The 19616-nt window shown below is 47.9% G+C and overlaps 1 protein-coding gene across 1 annotated transcript in view; it reads right to left on the bottom strand.

Annotated features, from left to right (window-relative positions):
- The window catches only part of KIAA2012, a 115554-nt gene that overhangs the window by 45627 nt on the left and 50311 nt on the right, over positions 1–19616 (bottom strand). Inside the window, exon 11 of the mRNA XM_084778671.1 lies at positions 10287–10366. Coding sequence (XP_084634797.1) covers positions 10287–10366 — 80 coding nt within the window. The remainder of the gene's footprint in view (positions 1–10286; positions 10367–19616) is intronic.

Below are 19616 nucleotides of genomic sequence, written 5' to 3'. Positions count from 1 at the left end.
ACTCCACCCATGAGTCCCACAGAGTCACCCAAGACAAGGATCTGTCCCGAGGGGCCTCCTCCTGATGTCTCCCACTCCTTTCTAATTGGGGTTCCCCACCTTTGTTGCTGCCGCGTAATGACTCCAGCAGGAGCTCCTGTCCCTCATTAAGTAGGCTGCAACACTCTGGCCGGCTAACTGCCTCGCCGCCTCCCACGCAGCTCACAGCTCCGCTCTGAGAGCCAAGCTGCCAAGAGTCTCTGGGAACCTGTGGGACAGCTGAGCTTTGGGGAAGGAAACACGAGAGGGGAGGGAGAGAGCCTGGGTAGCCAAGATTTGAATTGTGGGAGGTGGCGCGGGTGGGACGGGACACCTCACCATTCTCTTAATGCTTGGAAAGTAGCAGAGCAGAGCGGTGGGGGACACCTTGGTTTAAATCCCCTTAGGGTCCTTTGCTCTGTCACATCAAACCTCTGCGCACTCAGGGGCATTTATCCACTCCCGTGAGCAAACAAAAAAAACGAGAGTCCTGACCGTCAGACCCCCTCCGTGGACTTAACTCTCCTCTCCTTGGGAGCTTTGAACGCTGGTGGGGAAGGGAGACCCAACAAAGTCGGTCTCTAGGTGTAGACGGGGAGGACCGGACCGGGGGTTTGAACCTCTCTCCTCACAAGCAAATCCTGAAAATGAGAACTTCAGCCTAAATAAAGAGCCTGACCAGTTCTCTGGGTTTTGCTACCTAGGGCCTAGGGGCGAGGCCAGCTTGCACTCGAAACTTTGCTGGCTTCTGGTGATCTGGCTTCTCCAAGAGAGCGGCTGTCTGTGAGGGCTGCGGCTCCTGCCCAGGTACCCATGAGTGAGTGGTCTCCTACCTTGTCTCTCTCTGCCTGGGTCTCTACCAGGTCTCCCCTGCCTGAGAAAGGAGAGCTGTCTAGTGCACAGAAGACCACAAAGGACTGGAAGATCTTACTTTACCACGCAGCCTCCCACGGGGCATAGGGTCTGCAGCTAGCCTATGACGTAGTTCACCCCACGCCCACCCCTGCCTGGCATCAATGCACTCAGCATCCTCGCTCCACTCACTCACCATGAACGTTTGGGCGTGGCAACATGTGCCCAGTGGGACTTTAAAAAAAAAAGTATTAGCCGGGCGTGGTGGCGCACGCCTTTAATCCCAGCACTCGGGAGGCAGATGCTGGCGGATCGCTGTGAGTTCGAGGCCAGCCTGGTCTACAAAGTGAGTCCAGGACAGCCAAGGCTACACAAAGAAACCCTGTCTCGAAAAACTAAAAAAAAAAAAAAAAAGTATTTATTATGTATACAGTATTCTGCCTGTATGTACACATGCAGCCAGAAGAGGGCACCAGATCTCATTCTAGATGGTTGTGGTTGCTGGGAAGAGCAGCCAGTGCTCTTAACCTCTGAGCCATCTCTCCAGCCCCCTCAGTGGGACTTTTTAGGAGCAGTGGGCATGGTGGAGACAGTTGGCTTTTAGGTGTCAAGGGGGCTCCTTGTTTGGTCTCCTGTTAAGAATTTTGGTCCCCAGCACTTTCTCCTCCCACATCCCCTTCCTTTTTTGAGATGGAGTCTCATGGGTCTTGGGCTGTCTTTGGTTGAGTTCCCTCTGCTTCCTGAGCTGGGTTTACAGATGTAGGGTACCATGCCGGTTCCTGCAGTGGTAAAGATTGAACCCAGGATCTCATGCACACTAAGCAAGCAATGACTCTACCAACTGAACTATACCTCCAAGACCTTCATGTACTTTTTCCATATCTCAAGTCTATAAAAGTTGCTGGTGAGCTGGAGAGATTTCTCAGTGTGTTAAGGGCACTAACTGTACCTCCAGAGGTCCTGAGTTCAATTCCCAGCAACCACGTGGTGGCTCACAACCATCTATAATGTGATCTGATGCTCTCTTCTGGCCTGCCAGTGTACATGTAGGCAGAACACTGTATATATAATAATAAATAAATAAATAAATCTTTTTTTAAAAAGTTGCTGGCATTTTCCTGTTAGCAAATTAACTCACAAACTAGCAAGCCCTGGTCAAAGGAAAAGCAGCCCCAACTTCTAGCCCTCTTTAGTCCTTGCCTTTGTGAGGGCTAATTTCAGGGATTTTTTTTTTTTCTTAGTCACCGAGCTTTCTGGGCCTGCTTCTCAACCTAGAGAAAGGTGCTCAGTTGTTCTCAGGGAGATTTTCAGTAATGAACCACTGGGTACTTTAGCCCCAGGGTTTCTGTTATCTGCAAGCAAATCTTATCCAAGAATTCTAATTGATATTGTCCTCAATTTAATTAAGTGCTTTGTTGACACAACACAATCGTTGTTTATCTGGCTTAGCTGGAGGGGGGTCGGGGAGGAGAAAACTTTTGAGCCAAAAGAGAAATCTGCCATGCCCCTAGGGAGGTGGAGCCCAGTGTTTTCCAGGAGGGGGTGTCTAGGCGGGCTCAGGTGAGCACCTCTCCTAGGTCGGAGTGAAGTCTGCCTTGGACAGGAGATGGAAGGGTGGGGGATGGGATGGGAATAGACCCCACCCCCCACCCCAGTTCCTTCTAACTCAGGCCTTCCACCCGCAACTCTTCAGTCTGACGATCGACAGACAGGGAACCTCAACTTGATTCCACGATGAAAGGGTCATTTTAAATCAGTCACTAGAGAAATCAACTTAGCCGTGGTGCTTTGATTCCCAGATTGGGCCATAAAAGCTTATCTACCCCATAATTTCGAAAGACTGTGCAGTTGAACTAGTCCCAGGAATGCTGGGACAGAAGAGGGTTGGAGTAAGAAAACACAAAAATGTCCTCTTTTCTCTCCTGCCTCCTCCCTTCCACCCCGCCCTTTCGTCCCCTAACTTCTGAGTTTCTCCTGGCATTTGTTCTGGGGTGGGGTGATCCTGGTCCCCAAACCCCCTGCCTCCTTCCTTCCCATCTGAGTCTGACCTGATGACAACCTTTAGGGTAGACAATAGGGGAGTCAGAGAGCAGGAGTCACACCATGAAGCTCCTCCTGTGCCCAGCGCCGGGCCAATCCCCGGCTGTATGCTGACTCATGTAACCCTTGCAGGACCCCAAAGGGGAAATGGCGTCTTTTACATGGGAGGAAATAGAATCTCAGGTTAGGTAACCTGCCCTAAGCCACAGAGCCAGGAAGCAGGAAGATGCGATCTAAATACGGCTTTTTTTGGGCTCCCCAGTCTTCTGCCAGGCCTCTTTGGAGGGTGGGTCACTGTGAACAGAGGCTCAGGTATGAAACAGAGGCCATAACTGTACCCGCAATATAAACACTGAGGGAGATAACCCTAAGTCCTTCGCATGAACCCCTAAACCATCAGCTGCCATTACCTACTATTCAGAAAGCCTCTCTCAAGATTATGGGGAGACAATTGTTCAGATTTGTGGGCAGGAACCTGGATGCTCACTGTATTATTCCTTTTACGTTACCCATGCTTGAAATTGTCCATCATAAAAAGAAAAAACGAAAGAGGGCTTAAGTCGTCAGCTATCGTGTGTCACCAGCAACCAAGAGGTCAGTAAGTACAGGATTATTGGAATAATGGTAGCCATGTAAATCCAACAGAGAACACTTTGGTTTTATAATTCAAAACAAAGCAACAACAAAAACAAAACGGTAGAAAAATTGTCCTTGACTTGTCTAGGGAATTAAGAAATGGACAGATTTGGGCATACTTAGGCCAGAAAGGAAGTCTGCCCAGGTCTTCAGAAATCCTTTGAATCAAGTTCCACAACCAAAGAGGTACTTATAAAAAAAAGGAGAGGAGGAGGCAAAGAGGGGGGAAAGGGAGGGGTGGAGAGGGGGGAAAGGGAGGGAGAGAGATTTTTGCAGGAAAGGGAACATAGAGCCGTTCCCTCCTCCTTTCATAGGAAATACAGAAAGTTAGTTGTTGGAACCAATGTAGAACTCATCTCTTGCCTAAGGATGCCAAGTGACATCTGCAGATATGCACATGACCTGGAGCTTTTCTAGAGCGGGGATAATCAAGTCCGGATGGCCACCGGCTTTCCACTGCACTGGAGGCTGCAGGAGATGTGGGAGAACGTCGGCTCAAGGTCACCTCTGAACCCTCCTCCAAGGACGGTGGACTTTTCCTATGGATTGCGTTATTTCTATGGACTGTGAATTTTCTTGAACATAAAAATTTACATGTCAACAAAGTCTTTTGCATTCCAGTGGCTTTCATATGCCAGGAATTATGTTAGACAATAGATAAATTAGGTTTAAAGCTTGGGAGCTTACTAAAATGTTAACCAAGCTGGGCAGTGGTGGCACACTTTAACCCCAGCACTCCGGAGGCAGAGGGAGGTGGATCTCTGATTTTAAGGCTAGCCTGGTCTATATGTGAGTCCAGGGAAGCCAGGCTAATGACGCAGAGAAACCCTATCTCTTAAAAAAAAAAGTTAACTTGAAGACAAAGTACAATATGGCTCATCGGGACTCCTGATAAAAAGGTTACTTTTGTACAAAACACAGTGTGTCTACACATGAATATACGGGCTTATTGTCTGGAAGGAGGAAAGGTGATGGTAACTTCAAACATCACATCTGAGACAGATGATGTACACATAGCCTTATTTGATGCAAGTCCTATCGTAGTTGGAATGGGACAGGCTACCCTTGGGGATCCAAAACAGATAAATGGAAGACACATAGAGCAGATACAAACTGGTGCTACAGTAAACTCAAACCCTAAACTAGCTAGGCTAGGTGGAAAACGAAATAGCTCTGTGACGTGACGAAAAAGGACATCACTGCAGTTTAACAAGACTTTTAGAGCATTGCCAGAGTTCTGATCTCTACAAAGCAACCACAAAACTCCAGACCAAAACACCTAAGGAGTGGTAGCATGTTAGAAAGGGTCCTTGTCCTTTCTAAGTGGGAGCTGGTTTGAACAAAGGAAGGAGATTGACTAAAGGGAAGACAGGTGAAGCTAGCTCTAAACTCTGTCTGTCTGTCTATCTATCTATCTATCTATCTATCTATCTATCTATCCATCTATTTGTCTGGCTGTCCTGAAACTCACTATGTAGACCAGCTTGCCTTGAACTCCCAGAGATTTGCCCACTTCTGCCCCTGGAGTGCTGGGAATTAAGGGTGTGCACCACCAAGCCCGGATGCTTTATTTTAAACAAAGGGATGCAGTGATTCTTGGGAAATCTAGTTAGGGATTGAGTTTGTTCTTTGTGTTAGGTCTCTACCTGTTGTGTGGTGTGGATGGCACACCCTGTCTTCTCCCCTGAATTCCCTAGCCCAGGGGCAGGGCTCCCCCCCCCCCCCATAGGCTTTTCACTATACAATCCAGGCATTTTGGTTTCTCTCCTCTCTCTCTCTCTCCCTCTCTCTCCATCTCTCTCTCCCTCTCTCTCCATCTCTCTCTCTCCATCTCTCTCTCTCTCTCTCTCTCTCTCTCTCTCTCTCTCTCGCTCTCTCTGCGAGCGTGCCTATCTCTCCACCTTCCCTTGCTGCTCCCAATAAACCTGCATTTATATAACATAACTTGATCTTGCCATCAGCTCACTCCGTTATTTTGATCATTTGATACTCCACTGGCAACCTCTGTGGCCTCACAGCTCTGCAAACCAGAGCTTAGAGACCCGCTTGTCCCACGTATATAGACCTGAGTGGGCAGGAGAGGTTCATACTTGAGGTGCAAACTTGAGAATAAGAGACGAATTCATCGATCTCCGAGGCTTAGAAGGATAAAAATGTTTGAAAAGGAATTGAAGTCTTGAAAGGTACATCCCGAGGGCCCCATTCAACAGCCCAGGATAAATCTGGTTAATGTAAAATCTGTTAAAAGAGTTGTGTTAAGAGATGTTGTTGTTGCTTAGCTTGCTGTGCAGGACCTGTTGCTGTACATTGTGACTCCTGGGTCACTTTAGCTACCCCTGGATACAATGTACACTTTAAAATTTATTTATTTATCTGGGTGTGGTAGTGCATGCCTCTAATCCCAGTACTTTGGAGGCAAAGGAAGGTGGGTGGCTCTTTGTGAGTCTATGGCCAGCCTTGTGTACATAGTGAGACCCTGGCAAAAACAAACAAACAAACAACCCCCCCAACCAAAAACCTTATTTACTTATTTGATTCTTTTCGTTTTTTCCAGTCAGTGTGCTCAGTCTATTTTTGAAGTAGTCAAGGCCCTGTTTCAGCTTCTAGGGTCTTGAGATTCCAAGAGTTATGTACCCATGGGCATCTTGAAAATGAACGAACTCTTTGTATGATCTGTCCTTCCTTTTTCATGAGAGAATAAAGAAGGAAAGGAGGAGATAACCAAACAACAATCCCAGGGAAACACAGTGCAGTTTGAACCCAGCACAGCCTAATGTCAAGCTCCCTGCCTGCGCTCTCTTTCCCTTACGGATGCTTAAGAACAAAACACACACAAGCCACAACCATAGATGCAATCACGATTGATTTATGACTTTGATTTTTGCACTTTCAAAATAGTAGGTCAAACTGGGTGTGGTGGCCTATGCCTATAATTTCAGTCAGGCAGGAAGATGGCGAGCCTAAGGTGGTACATAGTAAGACTCTGTCTCAAAAACAAAAAATAGTAACAACAAAAAGAGAAAGGGGAAAGGGGGTGGAGCTGAGTTCGGTTTGCTTCCCAGGCAACATTCAGAAAGGTACGCACCATTCTGCAATGCCTAGGCTGGGTCTTCCTCACCGAGTATGTGCTCCAGCCTTAATATTGTCCAGTGTCAAACCACAGAGTCCAGGGAAATCACATAGCTCAGGCTGCCTGAAAGTTGCTGTGCTCTGTGTACTGGTCTTGACTTTCCGAGCCTCCTGCCTCACCTTCCAAGCTCTGGTATTGCAGGTGTGTGTCACCATGCCTGATTTTATGTGGTCCCAGGGATCCAAAGCAGCGTCGTGTGTGTGTGGTGGGGAGAGAGTTCCAGATCACACCCAGAGCCGCACCCGTGGCAGGCAAGGACCCAGAGCTCACATTCTTATTACATGAATGTGTATGTCTTTTACTTGTGTTTTTAACTCTCAATGTTTTGCTTTTAAAAATGGAATGCAGTCCTCACTGCAGCTAGACAGTACAAGCAAGGTTAATGAAGTGATTGAATTTCCCCCCTCCTTTTTAGTTTTTACTTTCTCCTTTCACTGCACAGATGCATTGTATTAACGTCTCCTTCTGGAACTTTCATTTACAATTTTAACATTCTTTTTTAGGTGCTGGTCACCTCACCCAACCTCCAGCCTCTCCACAGAGGCCCTGGGGATGAGGAAAAGTGCTTGGCAATTGATGTCAGTAACCTGCAGAGGGGAAGAGCGGTCCTGGGTCTCTGAAGGCAGCCCGGGAACTAATTTCTCTTAATCACTTGTAGGGCCCCAGGGGGAGCCACAAGGCAGAAGGGGAAATAAATCTGAAGGAGAAAACCAGATTCCGAGGAGCTGTAAAGACCTGTATTAAAAAAAGGGCACCATACCTTTAGGACTTAAGAGATGGCAAGGCACCATGCCCATGCAGCTATTAATATGCAAAAAATGCCTTCATAAATACTTGATTCTGCTCACAGTAGGGAGGCCGTTCATTTGAAAGGGGAAATGGGAGCTTGGAGTTGAAACACGTCTACTTGTCTCCTTTCTCTTTTTTCATTGCTCGTTTCATCTCCAAACTCCCCTTGTAGTTTCCCCGACCCCGATTTCTCTGACTTAACCCCCTCTTCTATCTCCAAGGAAGTTGCTGATGGCAGCTGTGATGGCGCTCATTTCACTGATGCACTTGGCACCGAGGGCCGGGACCTCTGGCTAGGTGTGGAAGGGATTCCTGGGGGAGCCTTTTCCTGGAAACGGTACTGGGAGCCGCGAGCCCCTCACCCGTTCTGGCCTCTAGCTTGGCTGCAGCCTAAGACTCAGAACAGAGGTTTTCAATACTGCCGGGAGGGGGCGCCCGAGGCAGCCTCCGGACCCCGGGGACTTGGGTGAACTTGGACTTCACCGCCAGGCTTCCTCTCCCTCAGCCTTCCCGGTCTAGGCCTGTGACTTCTCAAAGGTTGGCTGTATCCAAAAGGTTTGGGATTCTCAGCTAGCACTGTGACTTAAAAACAAAAAACAAAACAAACTTATTTTGGGTGAGTGAACTTATGACAGGGCCAGACCCTAAAAGATGGTGGAAGGAGGCCAGTCCGGGAGGGGTCAATAGGAAAGAAAGAAGCGTTTAGTTGCTGCTGCTGCTGCTGTTGCTGCTGCTGTTGCTGCTGCAAGCCAGCTTCGTGCTTCGGAGCAAGTAAAGGCCCTAGCAGAGGCAGGGAAGGTACGCTTTGGGCCAGCGGCCCATCAAGGTAGGTAACTCAAGTCTGCTGGGTAGAAATTTGTTTCTAAATCCTTTCCAGATGCTTTTATAGTAAACATGAAATTAGTCATTTATGTGGAGTAGGTTGAGGAAGTAGTTAAAATCCGAGGCAGTGATTAACCTAATAAAGGGTCGGTTAGCCTCAAGAAGTAAGGGGGAGGGGTGAGAGCGGCGAGAGGAAGTCCCTCTGCACCCCCCACCCCATTTTTCTTGGCTTGGGGGCTGGTAGGGCTCCCTAGACATTTCCTCATAGGGCTTCTCCTCCTGGGGCTCCTTTTAAACGTAGGACGGCCAAGTAGCTCAGAAGGGGACCTTTCCTCAGTTTTGCAAAGGAGGCACATGGCATTCCCAGAGTTCGAGAACTTACCAACAAGCTTTGCAGATAAACCAGGCTTGGCGTGTAAGACCTAAAGTCTATGTTCTGTCTTACTGCAAAGTTCATAATTCAGCTTAGTTTAGTTTGTCACGGCTGGGCCACTATTTACAGGTGATATCAGCCTCACCCAGTAGAGCTATAGGGCTGCATGAGTTTGGAATATGCTGGGAGTACTGGCAGTGTTTGCATGGCCTTTGGAGCTGTGAGACTACCAAAATATATTGTATTTTCTTAGTCATGGCTCTCTAATTATTACTGCTATTGTTATAACTCAAGGTCTTCAGATACCATATGAAGAGTGCCTTTAATGGAGGCAAAGAATACACAACAGATTATATATATATATTATAGTATATGTTGTTTCTGTGGTTCCTCAGTCCTGGAGAGGTGGCCTGGGTGTGCTTTGCTTCAGTGGAGGCCTGATTCAGGCCTGGTGTTTTACCGTGAGAGCTCAGTTCAAACACACATGCAAACAGACTCATTTCTGCTCTGTTGATGAGCGCTGGGGAAGGGAGGAAAGGCCGGTGGCAGGCAGCAGGAAGTTGGCGATAAGAGTGGAATGGAGAGACTGTCCTCCAAGCTGTCAGACAAAGGGAGGGACCTAGGAGTCCCCTGAAGCAGCGATGGCAGCATCTGCCTCCCGTCTCCCAGTCCCTGGATTCAGCTCTAGGAATTCCCCACTAGTTTCTCTCGAGAGACTGAAGGGAAGGTCACCCTCAGAGCTTCTGATGGAGGCCCACTTACCAATAAGTCTGTGCACATTTCATGGAAACATGAGATATCCCCCAAGCTATCCAAAGCAGTGCCTTTCTTCTTCATAATTATCCTAGCTCTGTGTGTGTGTGTGTGTGTGTGTGTGTGTGTGTGTGTGTGTGTGTGTGTGAGTGTGTGTTCTTGGGTGTGTGTGTCTGTGTGGTATGTGTCCTTGGGTGTGTGTACATGTGCTTGGAGGCCAGAGGTTGACATCATCTGGTGTCTGCCTGTATCTTTCTCCATGGTGTTTGTTGAAACAGGGTCTCTCACTGAACCTGGTTCTCACCCAGTCAGCAAGGCTGACTGCCCAGTGAGCTCCAGGGATCTGGCTGTCTCTTCTTCGCCTCCTACAGTGCTGCAATTACAGATGTGTACCGCTGTGCTGTGCCTGCCAGGCTTTTTATGTGAGGTCTGGGGATCTGAACTCAGACCCTCACGCTTGCTTGCTTGCTTGCTTGCTTGCTTGGCAGGCCCTTTATCGATGGAGCCATCTCCCTAGCTCCTATCCTTGATGATTTAAAAACGACAAGCAACAACAGACATGATTGCTATTTTCTCTCCCAGTTTGGAAGGAAAGTGTGGCCTGGCTACCTGTCACTGTCCTTTGTATTCTTATTTCCTTCCTGCCTTTGCAGAAGTGTGGGGAAAGTCAACTTTGCTTCTTTTGCGCACACAACAGATTCCAAATCCCAAGCTTGAGAGTAAAAGGAACCTGGTGGCGTTACACTTTACTTGCTCATTTTACTGATGAGACAAACGAGGCCCCGAAAGAGGAAGAGTCTCACTTAGGGTCCCATAGCAAGTCAGGACAAGAATCCCGGACAGTGTCATGCTTGTTCAGAGTCCATACCGTACCTGGTACTTAGCTACTGCAGTCAACGGAGAGGAGCCCTCATAAAGATTTCCGTGAAGGCTGGTTCTGGATCCAGTGTTTTCTATGGTGAAAGTCAGAGAGAAAGGGGGTCAAGGTGTCAGATTTAGGTCTCATGAACTTTCACATGAACCATATGCATACATGCTTGGCTCATGTGCATTAAGGATTATAAGCACACACCCATGGTGTTATCAGGCATCACCTGTAGTCTCTGTAGACACATCTAAACACCTTGTTGAATGGGGTTAAATTTTATATTCATATTTAGTCCCCCCCCCCAGGCACCTTTAATCCCAGAACTTGGGAGGCAGAGGCAGGCGGGTCTCTGTGAATTTGAGATCAGCCTGGTTTACAAAGGGAGTCCAGGGCAGCCAAAGCTACACAGAGAAACCTTGTCTTAATAGAATTAAAAAAATTTTTTTGATTGGTATTTAAAAGAACAAAGGTAGATTCTTTGTGCCATTGGAGCTCAGATAAAGCTGAAATTAAAAAGGAAATATTGATGGGGGAAAAAGCCCTGCTGATGCTGTTGAATATAAATTTTGTATGATCACACTTTGCTGAAATAGGAAAATGCTTCTGAAAGCTTCCAGGGAGAGATCAGAGACTTCCCCCTCCCCCTCAAATGTGGAGGCCAACAGGAGAGTGTGACGGTGCAGCCAAGAGAGGCAAAGGCTAGTGTGGCATCCTCTGCCTGAGCCAGCGTGGCATTAGCCTGTAATTTCTGTTGCTCTTCCTGCCACTGGTTACTATAGGTAGGACTCCAAAGGCACAACTGGCTGTGCAACTGATGAAGATATTTTTGCAACTAATTTTAAAATCACATGTGTGTGTGTGCCAGTGTGCGTGGGTTTGTGCCTGTGGATGCCGGTTGCTATGGAGGCCAGAAGATTGTGTCAGACCTTTTTGGAGCTGGATGTAGAGGCAGTTGTGAACCACCTGACGTGGGTATGGGCAGAAACCTGAACTTGGGTCCTCTGTAAGAGCAGCAAGCGCTCCTAACAAGCATCGATCTGTAGCTAACCCCTGCACCCTGCCCTCTGTTGTTTTGAGATAGGGTCTCATGTAGCTCAGGCTGGCCTCAAGCTCAATGTGTAGCCAAGGATGACCTTGAATTCCTCATCCTCTTTCCTCTATCTCCGGAGTGAGGGAATTATAGGCACGTGCCACCATACCCAGCTCCAACTGGTAAAGTTCTGTGGAAGGATTGAGGCCATGGGCTCCGCGGTGCTGTACGAGAGGGTGGCGGTATGTTTATAAAGAGACGCTAATCTCAGGGTCGGGAAGCGGGGGTGGGTGGGGCGTGGGAGGGGTGGGAGGGGTGGGAGGGGTGAGGGGATGGGTGGGGGAGTCACAGTGAGCTGAGCACATGGGTCTATAGATGCAGAGTTTTAGTCTCTTTCCTGGGACTTACTCTCCCTCTTCCCAACAGGCATCAGCGCTTAGGCGCATGCGGCCACATGCCAACGCCCCATCCCCAATGTTTTGATTCCAAGACAGCATATGTCTCTTCTTGGTCTCATTGGTCTTGGGGGGAGTTCCCCGGCTATGTATTTTCTTTCTTCCTGATTTGTTTGAGAATGGCTTCTGCATAAACTTAAAACACTGAGGCTCAGAGGGAATGGGTCTCTGTGGCCTCAAGCCTACAACTTTATTTTAAACTAGCTAGACCAGGTACCAAATCCCAGGTGTTCCGGGCAGTGTCTCCTGTTTCCCTGCCGCACCGTGCTGCCTCCTCCCGCTAGCCTCGCTGGTGCTTGGCATATCCCAGCTGCCTGGCCAGGCTCCATCCTCTGGACAGACCCACACAGAAGAACTGTGCTTCGATGAGGTTCACGTCACAGCGGCTTGGAGAGCAGAACCCTGGGCCTTTCAGAAACGACACGTATAAATCCTCATGCATAAGGGAAGGTCTTGCCGCAGCAGGAGAATGAGTCAGTCAGCCAGAGTTCAAGAAATGTAAACACATCTTTAGATAGGAGACTGAAAAACCACTTAGGGCTTCTCATCTCTTGGGTCAAGACCTTGGTGATTTACCGAGGTCCGCGCAATCAAGGAGGAGCAGAGACCTCAGCTACATTCCTGTGAGATAAAGGGGGTGGTAAAACTCCCTCCTGGAGCAACGTGGGGAGATCTACCTCTTGTGCAACCCAAGCCACTGGCTGTCAACTTAGGGTGGGGCCTTCTTCCTGTTTCTGGAGCTGGTGCGCTCAACCAAAGACCTCACGCTACTTCCGCTCTCCTTCGGGGCTGCCTGAAACCGCACACAGCCTTTCTGTGATGAGTAAGTATGTCTGCCGCTATAGAGATAAACAGAAAACACATTCCCTGGCTGCTCACCAGCAAGACTGAGCAGACTTTCAAATACTCTCATTAATCTAACCACCAGCTTTTAGTGAGGAGATAGCACTCCTCACTAGATAAACCAGGCTATTCGGAGGTGACCTTGCCTAGAGGGATTTTTATCCTCGGCCGGCCCCTTGTGCCTTCCTCAAATCACAGCCGCCGTCTTTACCGAACACTCAGACCTTGGAAGGTAGAACATGCATCTGATTCCAGCGTGGAACTCGGCTCCTTTAAACCTCTTCCTATCTAAATCTGTGTTGACGATGTTTAATTCCCAAATTACTGTTTTAAATAAAAATGAAATACAATTATATTTACTCCTGCTGTTTCAGAGTGCTTATTTCCCGGAGTGGGGAGACCCTGATGGGACCCATCTGGTAGCAGAATAGAAGCCTAACTCCGAGGAAGCCGCCTTATCAGGACAGGTGGGCCACCTGGCTCCTTCTCCCAGCGTGTCAGGGCTTGGTAAACATTGGCCCTGCAGGCTCCAAAGTAGCCAAATGGTTACCAGGGCAGAAACTGTTGGAAGTGCTGGCAGGGGCCTCTTGAAATCTGTTCGGGGCCTTTTTTTTCCCACACACCATTTCTCAAGAGCATACCCTTTGATCGCCGGGCTGCTGTCATACAATTTCCTTCCTAACTTGCAGTGTCACCGTCGGGCAGGCGGGAGATATTATCTGCTGACACCACAGGCCTCAGAGTGCCTTTGCCTTCACCGGCTTTGTGCAGAGCCTCGCTGGCCCCCAGCAGCAACAAGTAGGAGAAGACCTCCCTGTGTCAGCCCTGGTTACCTACAAGGCTTTGTGTTTTGGTCATAAATGGAAAATGCAAATTCCAGTTTATTAAAAAAAAAAATTCTTCCCAGGGTAAACGTAGCTATAAAAGGAAGGAGACTGCAGAGCCGCTGACCTTTCCTTAAAAATATCTAAAAATATTTTATATGATGTGACTCAAGATGCTTATGACCTATGGTGTGGTATAATAAATTTCAAGTCTGCTTGTTGAGCACAGGAGACCATGACCCAAGAAGGCCTGTTGGTGATGCGATTATCAGATTTTTAGAATAAGATTTAAGGCTTTGTTTATGCTACACATTTTCCTTTTAAATCTTTCTGGCTGAGAAGGGGAGTGAGATAGGCATATTAAACAATTGCTAGGGACCTGAGACGGCCTCCAGGTCAAAGCCAGAGCCCTGGGAGGTCCAGCTAAGGAGTCTAGAAAATATGACTCAGTCAGAATTTAAACATGGACGTGCCTTGCAAATGTGAGAGCAGTGTTTTTCTTCCAATTTGGGATATCAGTCTTTTTCTTTACTTACATTTCTTAGGCCTAGCTCAGCCTCTAGGGTCTAACTTTTGGGTTGGGGACTATACCCTTCTTTCAAAAATTCATAATTTTTGTTTTTTTTTTTTTTATGGAGAAGTCCAACGGCTCATGGCAGGTTACCAAGCCTAAAATGGAAACCAAGCTGCACTGTGGAATTTAAATTTCAACTGTGCAGCAGTAAATATCGGCGACTTAAGAAACCCTCCAGTGAGGACTTGTAAGCATGTGCTGGGTATGGCTGCCCTGAACGGCCCACTTCTCCTGTCTTCCTCATCCTACCTGTGCTTTTGCTGCTCAGGAATTACAAGCTGCTCACCCGTCTCCCTGTCCTGCCGTGTTCCCTAACACTCCCAAGGCCACCTTCCTTCTAGAATCCTTTCTTTTCCATTTGACTAGTTGCTACACGTATCCACAGAAACTCTGCTATGGGTATTTTTTTTTCTTTCCTTCCAAAAGCAACAACCTCCGTACTTCCTAATTTGTACTTAGCCATCAACTCACTCATCTACCGTTGTGTCCACCTTTAAGGTGCGGCTTTGTCTCCTCCGCTGCATTGTCGTGCCTGGTCTAGTGTTTGTTGCCGGCAGATGGTCATTTGCTATTGGCCGAATTAATGAATGAGCAACTTCTTTGTGTCTTGTAAAATAACCTTACTTATTCTTTGGTCATACACGATCCGACCAATGTTGGTGCTAGTTTTCCAAGGGAAGAATTGTGGGGAAAGCAACAGTGTTGATGTCCTCAGACCGTAGGGCAGTGTGTGAAGGAAGCAGGAAAGACACACAGACTAAGTACCCTTGAGCAATCTCTCCCGTTCCAGTCACACACACTCCCAAAGGGCAGTGAGACACAAAGTGATATTTACGGATTGCTGCCTAATGAGATTTTAAACCTTTAGGTACTGTGACAAAAGAAAAGCTAACGTTTTAAACTTTATTTTAAGAGAAATTCCTTTCTTTTAAAATGTGTGCAGGCCTTAAAATGTATAGTGTAAAGTCCTCCTCTTTGTGAGTCCCTCCCCTTATGTCTGTGTTGCTAGAACAGTGGGGCCCAGGTCCTGCGAAGCTTAGGTCTGTGGGTGCTCTATTTCCTGCTAGGTTGAGCAATCTGCTTGTTCCTGACTTTTTTTTTTTTTTTGTAATATTATGCCTTTAAAAAAACCTGTTGTTCAATGTGTCCCTGACTTGTTTTTATTATGCTTTTATTTTTTATTGTTGTTCAGTGTGTCCCTGACTTTTAAAGGCACTTCCAAAGAGTTGAAACTTCCCACAAAGCCCATCAACTGTGTACTATTTTTAAGCTCCTATCTATTTAATCTAAAAAATTTCATCAAAACAAAGTTCTCAAAACCCCCACCACCACCACCAAAAAAAATGTGTGACAATTCTATAGATGACTCTCATGACAGATGTTTAAGATTTTTCTTTGCAATCAGTCCAGGAAGCGTCACCCAGTCTCAGGGTAGTGTTATCTATCTCTCCCCTTAAAAACAATGTGTGGGGGATGTTGGGCCCCAGAAAAGGTAAGACCTTTTTCTTATGGCCAGTGAGCTGACCAAGGGACCAAGCAAAGCTGTCTTGCTTTGAGAACCAGAAGAGGCACTGGGCGAGACCGGGTGAAATGGAGGACCCAACACACCAGAAACCTGTAGCGGCAACTGCTGCCGTGGCTACAGCCACTCCTGCTATGGCCGTCGCCATCACTTTCGTCATCCTTACAACAGGGCTCCTGTTGTATAGCCTGCTTCTACATTAACGTTGAACAAACAGACCCAGACACTTGTCATTGAGGAGCCTGGCAAAGAGGTAACTTAGGTAGGGCCAGCTGAGGACAGAGCAAATGGCCCTGCCCCCCCCCCCCCCATTTCTGCAATCCCTAGGAAAAGCAACACCTCCCACTCAGCTGTGGCCAGCCAGCTTCCGTCAGCTGGCTGCGTCCTGTTACTACAGCAGGTTCTTCACTCAGGATTCATGGCTGCCTCCCCTGAAATGAGCAACCGGGAAGACCACACACGTTTTACTCTTCACCAGAGACTATTTTTAGGAGAAGTAGAGCGCCTGTGTAATCATGCCCTCATCCTGGTCTGAAACGGGCAGCCATGCCTGCGGCTGGGGGAAGAGCGGCGAAGGGTTGCCTCTCTCCGTGGGAGAGAGAGGCTGCGCGGAGTAATGGGAGGCAGAGTTGCCCTCGGTCCTCCACTTAAGCCACGAGCCACAGAGGGGTTTCCAGCTTCCTAGTCTGTAGTTGTGCAGGCTGAACTATGCTCCCGCTGTAGGGGGCAACCGCCACCTCATCAGCTATTTACTGGTTTATTTGCTCAGGGGTGGCATGGGGAGGGGAGGGGCTTAGTGTTTCTGGAGATCTGGGTATGACATAATACATTCATGAGTTGAATGACACTGACAAGTTGGGGGTGACTTTTAAAGAGAAAGCTGACTCTTCAGGAGTATTGGGCTCCTTCCTCTTTATAATGATGAGTAGACTGGACAGAGTCCCAGACTGAAAAACAAGAAAGAATTTTAACTAAGAGTGTGAAAAACTTGAAAGAAAAAAAAAAGCCTACTTTCATTACCGTATAAGGGGGGGTGGAATAGTAAGTCAATGGATGCTTGGATTTAAGCCTTGTGATGCGATGTATGGCTTTGAAACGGTATGGATGCCTATGGAGAGGAGGATTCAAAAGCCACAGAGGAGACTTTATTCAAGGGTTTTAAAGGCGAAGCCCTGCAGGACTCAGGGTGCTGAGGCTGTGAGCGGAGAAGCTTTGACCAGCAAGAGTACTGGCCAGTTGATGTTGGCCACCGCGCAGTGGTAGCTGCAGGTGTGTGATGCCACCTCAGGCCCCGGTCTCCAGTGACAGCTTCCACACAAAGGGTGGCTGAGGCCAGGATAGACAAGAGGGATTCTGGCCTCAAAGACAGACATTTTTCACAGATTTTTATTTATTTCTGATTTTTATTTATTTTTTTTCCCCCAATCTGCTAGAGTCACTTGGGGGTGAGGCTTAACTGTAGCTGTCCTCGTTAGCCAAAATGAAAATGAGTTTAAAGAATGGTGCTTTTATGGCTGGAAAGAATAAAGAAGGCGGAGCTGAGGAAGACTGGACAGAGATGGGGAGGGGGAGGGGAGGGAGAGAAGCGGTGGGTAATAAGAAAAAAAAAATCACAAAGCAGCTTAGAAATTTTAAGCTAGGAGCGACATAGCTCCCAGGTAAACACCCACCTAGGCTCATGTCCAAGTACGTCTCCTTTTAAAATTCCTTTTGCTTCATTAATCTATTACCGACAATAAGTATACCAGACTTTGCCAAAGAAGGGGCAGCATGGATCTGCGCAGCCGCAGTGGCGCAGCCTCCTGCGTTCTCCCTTCTGCACGCGGGCGGGCGGGCGGGAGCGCACAAGCAGTCACAGGCACGCCCAGAACCCAGGCTGAGAAGCCAACTTGGAATCCAGAGAGCCAACGGCGGAGGGAGAAAAAGCCATAATTAGTGTTAATTGTTGACCCTCCAGTTCAAGAATAGATGCTCTGGAGAATGGAAAATGAGAACAAACATTAATTATTGAGCAGGGACCTTGGAGACAGACACTCTGGATTAAAAGGAGAGAGATAAATTGCATAATGAATGTTAATTTTCCCTCCTAGAATTGAGCGGTCCAGTGGTTGAAAGGGAAAAGGGGGCTAGAACAGTTCTGAAAGAGAAACCCCCGTGGGAGTGGGAGAATGCAGGAGGGGTCCTCTCTGCCCCCCTCCCCTCCCTTCCCCTCCCTCCCCCCTCCCTCCCCTCTTCCTCCTCTTCTTCCCTCTCTCTCTCTCTCTCTCTCTCTCTCTCTCTCTCTCTCTCTCTCCTTTTCTCTCCTGGCTCCCCAAAAATCTTCTCTCAGGGTTCCTTAGGCCCCTTCATTAATGCCACAGCTGACGGCTGGTTAGGCAGCCCAAACATTTCTCTACAGCAAAACCCCCAGCCATTGCTGCGTTTACAGCAAGCACATGGCTGCTTTTTTCTCAAGCTGGTGGGAATGTGACTGGAAATGAGGAAGCCACAGGATCTGTGGCCCTGTGGGTGCTGCTGGCGTGGAGGGGTGGGGGTGGGGGTGGGGGTGGCACATGCGGGCTCCAGGGCCTTAACTGTTGTTTTATCTTAATTACAATACCAGACATACAGCACCCCCTCCCCGCCCCCCCCCCCACATTGGTAATTTCTTAACGGAAAGTAAAAACAGAATAGGGTAATTGTAGCCAATTTTGTGGACACTCTACAAACAGGCTTGTCTCTGGTTGCTCTGAGTTCATCCCCACATGCCCCACATGCGGGCCGCAGCCCTGAGGAGAGTCTCTGGCCAGCTACTCACTGGCTGCTGTGTGGACCAGGGGTGGCTGGAGCCCTCTGCCTCTTTACCGGTCTCTCACCGAGCCAGAGCTCTCTGCTTCCCTAACCTCTCTTTACCTCTGTTCCCACAAGTCCACAGCCCTCCATCTACCCCACTTGACTATTTGCTCACTTCCCCTGATGTCTCAAAGGGTCGTGCAGATGGGAGGCCCTCCCTAAAAGCTCTCCCTAGTCTCCTAGGCTAGAGTTGGTCACTCCTTTAGCAGCCCTGAGTCGTGTTGCTGAGTTAGGTGTCCACATGGTCCACTAACAGTCAAGGATGAGGATTCTAGAAAAAGTGGAGGGATGGACATTGGGAACAGTTGGCAGCTCTGACATTCATGAGCATTTTCTGTAAGGACCACTTGTGTTTTCTGGGATGTTTGGAAGTAGATCAGGGGAACTTGTGTACAGGAATTTTAAATCTAAAAGAGGAAAGACGAACAAGGGTCTAGGAAATCCAGGAAGTGAGGCAGATGTGGCGCACATCTGTAATCTCAGCACCTAGGAGTCTGAGAAGGCAAGAAAGGTGGTAGGATCAAGGCCAACTTGGGATATATAGCAAGGCCGTGTCTCAAAAACAAAACAAAACAGGGGCCAGGGCAACATGACACGTGAGGAGAACTTTGACCTAACAAACTATAGGAGCTTGTGGTCCAGATTTACCACACAGAAGTTATATGACTGAAAAAAAAAATCACACATCTTTGGCTCCCAGGTCTCTTATCTATAAAATAAAAGGGTTTTCACACTTGTTTTCTGGGCTCAAACAGCCTAGTATGGACACTCAACAATCCAGACAACATTTTAGGAATGGAAGTGTAAGCTGGGCTGTGGGTACATTGGGAGGGATGTGGTGGTGGTGGTGGTTGTGTGTGTGTGTCTGTGTGTGTGTGTGTGACAGGATGGGAGGGACGGAAGGACGGTACCTTCACAGGCTCTGTAAAGATGATGCGAGTGATACAAGTATTGTCATTTGAAAAGGAAAAACAAACAAACAAGCCAGCAACCTACCAAAACCAAACAAAACCAAAACAGAACAACAAAATTCAAAACAACAACAACAACAACAACACAGAGAAATTGATTACTATGCTTTTTCCTCAAAGGAGGAATTGCGGAGCCAGGTCTGGTGGCACACACCTAAAGTCCCAGCACATGGGAGAGCTGCTGTGAGTTTGAGGCCAGTGTGCGCTACACAAGGGAGACTCTAAACCCACAGTTATATGTTCTCTAGCAGGTTCAGAGAAAAAAAAATTAAATTTTTCTTTGA

This window comes from Acomys minous, assembly GCF_964271855.1.
Source record: "Acomys minous genome assembly, chromosome: 4".
NCBI lineage: Eukaryota > Metazoa > Chordata > Mammalia > Rodentia > Muridae > Acomys > Acomys minous.
The sequence above is the reverse complement of the archived record's forward strand: the minus strand, read 5'-3'. Positions and strand labels throughout refer to the sequence as shown.